At 41.7% G+C, this 6858-nt stretch overlaps 1 protein-coding gene across 2 annotated transcripts in view; it reads right to left on the bottom strand.

The window, feature by feature from the left end:
- SLF2 (SMC5/6 complex localization factor 2) overlaps positions 1-6858 on the bottom strand; it is a 58005-nt gene that overhangs the window by 1277 nt on the left and 49870 nt on the right. For both annotated transcript variants that reach the window (XM_006166309.3, XM_027767395.1), the window contains one exon: positions 4654-4722. In XM_006166309.3, the coding sequence (XP_006166371.1) occupies positions 4654-4722 (69 nt within the window). The remainder of the gene's footprint in view (positions 1-4653; positions 4723-6858) is intronic.

Below are 6858 nucleotides of genomic sequence, written 5' to 3'. Positions count from 1 at the left end.
TGAGCAATAGAAAAACGCTGGTTTTTTTTTTGTTTTTTTTTTTTTAAGGTTTTTGCCATAAGGCATATTTGCTCACTGGAGAGACAATAGTAAGGGAAGTGAGAAATCAACCCCCAGTGGGGATGGCCATGCTGTAATCCCATCTCCATTCTCCTTTCAGGATTTGGGCATGCATGTATACACACCTGGCCTGATTTCAGGCTATCAGGTCTGGGACTTGAACTATGGTTGGCCATGTGGGTGTCCATAGTCTTAACCCCCATACCACTTGCTAGCTCCTCGAAGACTTTTTAAAAAGTGGTGGTTAAGGGTGCTAGACTCCCATATGGCCGATCGCAGCTCAAGCCCTGGACCTGGCGGCTTGCTTTCTCACTTCCCCTTCTCTCTTTCACTCTGTCCCTCTCTGTTCAAAATTAAAAATAAATAAATGAAGTTAAATAAAATAATTCTTTAAAGAAAAAAATATGTAAGCATTTCAAATAAAAGCTAATGAATTAAAAAAACAAAAGTGGTGCGCATATCTTATGAAGGTGACCAACAGCAAGGGTCAAAATGTCAAAGAGTGAGATTAAGGGCAGGAAGTGCCATGGTGGTTAAGCACTAGACTCCCACATGGCTGACTACAGTTCAAATTCCAGATTTAGTGGTCTGAAAGTCATTCATGCCAGGCATAGGTCCAAAATCCCAAGAGGAGAATGGATTGTGATGTGGCCATCCCCCCACAAAGGGTGATTTCTCATTTTTCCTCTCTTCAGCGAGTTCATGTCACCCCCCAAAATGGAAAAAAAAACAGGTAAGAATGCTTTTCCTGGTTAATATTCAGTGTTCCTGTTATTTGGATATACAATATAAGCAAGCATCTAGGCCCTGGCTAATTAAAGTTTAGTCTGTGGACGAGGAGCACTGGTGTCCATCTGAGAACTTGTTAGAATATTTCAGGTCACTCTAGACCTAATGAATCAGAATCCACAAGCAAGTTCCTAGTTGATTCCTATGCCCAATAAAATCTGAGAAGCATCATTTCAGATAATCTCACATCATTCAGTTTGTAAGACAAACAGGATGACAAACTTATTAGTGGGTATTAAAAAAAATACTCCTCTTAGGCAAAGTCTCCTTAGATATGATACCAAAAACATAAACTGACAAAAGAAAAAAGTATTAGGGCCGGCAGGTGGTATAGTGGTTAAAGATGCTGGACTCCCACATGGCTGACAATGGTTCGAATCCTGGACCTGTTGGTTTGTTTTGTTTTCTCACCTCCCCCCCCACTCTGTCCCTCTCTGGTCAAATTAACAAAATAAGTAAATAAATAAAGTTAAATAAAACAATTTAAAAGAAAAAAGTATTGAACTCTATATCACAGGTTAAAATCTGATCCACTACAAATAATACCATGAAGTCAATGAAAAGACAACATACAATGGGAGAAAATATTTGAAAATTATTTATCTAATAAGGGATTTGCATCTCTTATGCAATCAGAACATAAAGACTTAAGATTTAATAACAGTTATATTTAAACACAGGCAAAGAGTTTGAATCGACATTACTTCAAAAGAAGTTACTGAGGGGCCAGCAGATGGCATAGTGGTTAAGGTGCTGGACTCCCACATGGCTCACGCCAGCAGCAGCCTGAAATTTACGCTGGGCGTGCATGCATGTGTGCCCAGAATCCCGAAAAGAAGGGAGGAAAAGAGACTGCAGTGTGGCCATGCCTCCTGGGGTGATTTTTCACTTTGTCTCTGTCTCTCTGGCAAATGCGTGCACCCCATAGAAAAAAAATTCTCTCTCTCCCACATACACACCTATTCAAATGGCCAATAAACATGAGATGTCCAACTTTATTAATCATTAGGGAAATGCAAACCACAATAAGACTCCATTTCCTGTCACCTACTATGGCTTCATTCAAAAGGACACACACTGTGCCAGCAGGTGGCATGGTGGTTTAAGAGCTGGATTCCCATGGCTGACCAGGTTTGAGTCCCAGACCTAGTGGCTTAAATATCACAACAAATAGATAGATAGATAAATAAATAAATAGTTTTTTTTTTTTTTTAAATGTCAGACACAAGTAAGTGTTGATAAGAATGTGGTGGAAAAATTAGAAAACTCAAACACCCTGGAAGGAATGTAAATTGTATAGCCACTTTGAAAAGAAGCCAGACACGGTTCTTCAAAACATTTAACAGAATTTTTATGGGTCACCTCAAAACATCTCACGGAATTACTATGGGTCACAGTAATTCTAGTATATGACCCACAGTAATTCTAGTATATGACCCACAGTAATTCTGTGTTATTTTTTTAATAGATTCTTTTTTTGGAGAGATTTTTGCTATAGGGTGCATGCACCTGCCAGAGACACAGAAAGTGAAAAATCACCACCCCCCCTCCAGGAGGGATGGCCACACTGCGGTCCTTTCTCCTCCACTCTCCTCTCAGGATTTTGGGCATGCACACACATGCACCCAGTGAGTCACTGGGTCCAGGACTCAAACCGTGGTTGACTATGTGGGAGTCCAACAATGTAACTATTAACACCATTTGCTGGTACCAATAGATTCATTTTTTGTAAATTAAAACAAATATATTTAATTTTATTAATTAATGAGGGTGGTGGGGGAATAGGGTGTGACTGTTAATGGGTATGAGATTTATTTTGGGGGTGTCAAAATTTTTTCCTCTTTTACTACCAGAAGGCACGTGTACTTTCCAGACACAGAGAAAGAACACACTCCCTAAGGGGACGTAGTGGTCACACAGCACTTTCTCCTCCATTTCTTCACCCTGTTGGGATTTGGGGCATACATGTACACATATCTGGCATGTTTTTTCTTTTTTTTTTTCTTCTTCTTCTTTTTTTTTTTTTTTAAAGAGAGACTTGCTATAGAGCATGTACACTTGCCAGAGACAGAAAGTGAGAAATCACCTCCGGACCCGGGGGGATGGCCGCATGCAATCCTTTCTCCTCCATTCTCCCCTTGGGATTTTGGGCACGCATGCACACGTGCCCAGCGTGAGCTTTAAGCCATCAGGTCTGCAAGTTGAACTGCAATTGGCTATGTGGGAGTTCAGCGACATAACCATTATGCCACCTACTGGCCCCCACACCTGGCATGTTTTTCAAGCCATTGGGCCGGCCTTCCTTTTCTCTATCCGATTAGAATCTCCTTTTTTTTTTTTGAGAGGTTTTTGCTACAGGGCATGTGTGCTCGCCAGAAAGACAGAGAGAGACAGAGAGTGAGAAATCACCCTCCGGGGGGGTGGGTGGCCTCGCCGCAATATCTTCTCCATTCCCCTCTTGAGATCCTGGGCATGCATGCACATGCTCCTGGCGTGAGTTTAAGTCACCAGGTCTGGAACTCGAACTGCAGTCGACTACATGGGAGTCCAGCAACATAGCCATTATGCCAACTGCTGGGACCTATTATTATTTAATTTGACCAGAGAGAGAGAAAGAGAGAGAGAGAAAAAGGAAAGTGATATAGCAAGTCACCAGGTCTGGGGCTCAAACCACTGTTGGCCATGTAGAAGTCCAGCACCTTAACCACACCACCTGTCAGCCCCTATCCTATTGGAATCTTATGTACACATATATTTTCTATGTTTTTCAAGATACTAGGGGTGAGATTTGAACCGAAGTGAGCCATACAGGATCCATATCTCTTAACTACTAGGCTACAGGGCTTGCCCAAGGGTGACAAAAATTTTCTAAGATCAGATAGGGTGATGATATTCACAATTCTGTGAATATTAAAAATCACTGTATATTTTGGGTCCAGCAGATGGCATAATGGTTATATTGCTCAACTCCCATGTAGTCAACCGCAGTTTGAGTCCCGGACCCGGTGACTTAGACTCACGCTGGGTGCATGTGTGTGCATGCCCAAGATCCTGAGAGGAGAATGGAGGAGAAAGGATTGCGGTGTGACCATCCCCCTGGGGTGCGATTTTTCACGTGCTGTCTCCCTGTGTCTGTCTCTCCGGTGAGTGAGTGCACACACCCTATAGGAAAAAAAAAAAAAAACAACTTGAAAAAAATACAGTTTAAGTGAGTAAAAATATATGGCATATAAATTGTATATATATATTTTTAAGTTTGCTATAGAGTGTGTTTGGTCATCAGGGAGGAGAGAGTGAGAAATCACCACCCCAGGAGTCATGGCCATGCCAAAGTTCCTTTTCTTCCACTCTCCTCTCAGGATTTTGGGCACCTACGCACCTGTGCCCAATGTGATTTTCAAGTCTCTGGGTCCAGGACTTGAACAGTGAAGTCGGCCATGTGGGATCCAGCTGCCTTAACCTCCACGCCACCTGCTGGCCAGGTCCTCTATCTTATTGTATTCTTACACATTTTTAAAATTTTGCTAGAGGTTGTGTGTGCTCAGTGGAGAGAAAGGGAAAGTGAGAAAATAGCCCTCATGGGGCACGGCCATGACATACTCTCGTCTCCACCTGTCCTTCCTGGGATTATGAGCGCACACACATGCATGCGCCACCAAGTTTGAGACTAGAACCGATGGCCACGTGGGATCCAGCTGCCTTCAACACCACGCCACCCACTGACTGGCCTGAATTTTGTTCCGACAGTGTAAAAAGTACCATGAGCAAACCCGCTGAGAATAAATGAAATTCATAAAGTGATACCTGAGTAGGCCGACAGCTCTGAATGATCTCCTGCCATTTCCCATGTATCCTGGCAACCAAGTCTTTTACCTTAAAAATATCAAAGAGGAGAAGGATCAGAGGAGAGTACCCTCATCTACAATCAACTTAATATCTGATATAAAAAACTTGATAGCCATAGTAGGGCTGCACCTGACAACTTGATTTGATTTTTGTCAAGAAAGAAAAAACCAGCTTTTAGGAAGAGCTTTCCAAACTAGAAATTAGCAAGATTTTATTACCATAATCTAAGATACTGAAGGCTTAGAACTCAATTTTCTTCAGCCAGAAGATCATCCAGAAAAACATACTCTCTGCCTTTTTTTTTTTTAAGATTTTATTTAACTTTATTTATTTATATTTATTTATTTTTAATTCTGACCAAAGTGGGACAAAGTGACAGAAAAGGAGGGAAAGTGAGAAAGCAAGCCACCAGGTCTGGGACTTGAACCGTGGTTACCCATGTGGAAGTCTAGCACCCTTCACCCCCATGGCACCTCCCGGCCCCCATACTTCCTGCTTTTAAAGGAACTTAATTTAAAAATCTCTCTCTTTCTCTCTCACACACACAGACTCTTCACACACATTAAAGGTTTTTGTCATAGAGTGCATGCTCTCACTGGAGAAAGAGAAGGAGAGAGAGAAAGAGAGTAGAAATCACCCCTTAGGAAGGATGGCCATATGACAATCCTTTCCCTTCCATTCTCTTCCTGGGGTTTTGGGAACACATGCACACGTGCCAGGTGTGATTTTCAAGCTGCCAAGTCCAGGACTTGAAGTGTGTTCAGCCTTGTAGGAGTCCAGTGCCTTAACCACCACACCACCTGCTGGCATGGAACTTAATTTCTGACTTGCTGGCTTTTGAACACCCAAATAAAGAAGCCATAGTGGTTTGTATTATAGGGCCCAAGCTTTCAGCCCTTTCTGCCTTCCCAGCTTCTATTTCCAGGCTGAAGGCCACAAAAACACATTTGTTATTTGTTCCTTTCTACATTTAGGAGGTCCAAAATTCAGGCTAGTAGGTGGCATAGTGGTTAAGGCACTGGGTACTCCCACATGGCTGACCAGTTTGAGTCCTAGACCTGGTGGCTTGCTTTCTCACTTTCCTTCTCTCTCTGGTAAAATTAAAATAAATGAATGAATGAACAGAATTAAATAAACAATTCTTAAAAGAAAAATGGTCGAACATTCACTGGTACTTTTCTCCAAGTTTTGGCAAAGTACTTTTAGATCTTTGGTATATTTTTATGTTTGGAGCAAATCTCAAACATGATCACAAAAGAACTTTATTACTTGAGAGATTCCCAACTAGTTCTTGAATGTTAACTGCTTAATTTTTTTTTTTTAAAGTTTTGCTATATGGCAGGTATGCTTACTAGAGACAGACAGAGAGACAGAGAAAGTATAAAAGCACCCCCTGGGGGGATGGCCACACTGCAATCCCTTCTCCTCCATTCTCCTTTTGGAATTTTCAGAATACATGTGCCTAGTATGCTTTTCAAGCAGATGGGTCCAGGATTCAAACTGTGCACTTAGCCATGTGGTATCCAGTTGCTTTAACTATACCATGCCAAAAAATGTTTCAATTGAGCCAGGAACTTTTTTTTTTTGAGAGGTTTTTGCTACAGGGCCTGTGTACTTTCAAGAGAGACACACAGAGAGTCCAATAGGGAGAATTCACCCCCTAGGAGAGATGGCCATGCCATAATCTCTTCTTTTCCTGGGATTTTGGGCATGCATGCACAGGCACTGGGTGTGAGTTTTAAGCCACGGGGTCTGGGACTTGAACTGCGATTGACTATGTGAAAGTCCAGCAATATAACCATTATGCCATCTGCTGATCCTTAAGTCAGGAACTTTTCATTTCAATTGTTTTAATTTTATAAAGTAAATTATAACCTCTGCTTTTTTCCTTTTTAATATCTTTTTTTCAAAAAGGATTTATTAACTCTATTTATTATTATTAATTTGCTATAGGGGACATGCACTCACCAGAAAGAGACAGAAAGCAAACTACCAGGTCCAGGACTTGAACTGTGTGTGTCGTGTAAGAGTCTACCATGCCACTTGCTGGCCCTGACCTCTGCTTCTTTTCTTGAGTTAGGGTTTGGCAAATTAAATTTCGCCCAAACCATCATCAGCTTTTCTGCTGCAGGTTACTGGAGAGGCATGCAACTACTTCAGCAG

Source organism: Tupaia chinensis, unplaced genomic scaffold (assembly GCF_000334495.1).
Source record: "Tupaia chinensis unplaced genomic scaffold, TupChi_1.0 Scaffold144255_1, whole genome shotgun sequence".
NCBI classification, from domain to species: Eukaryota; Metazoa; Chordata; class Mammalia; order Scandentia; family Tupaiidae; genus Tupaia; species Tupaia belangeri.
Note: the sequence above shows the minus strand (reverse complement) of the source record. Positions and strands in the feature narration are given on the sequence as shown.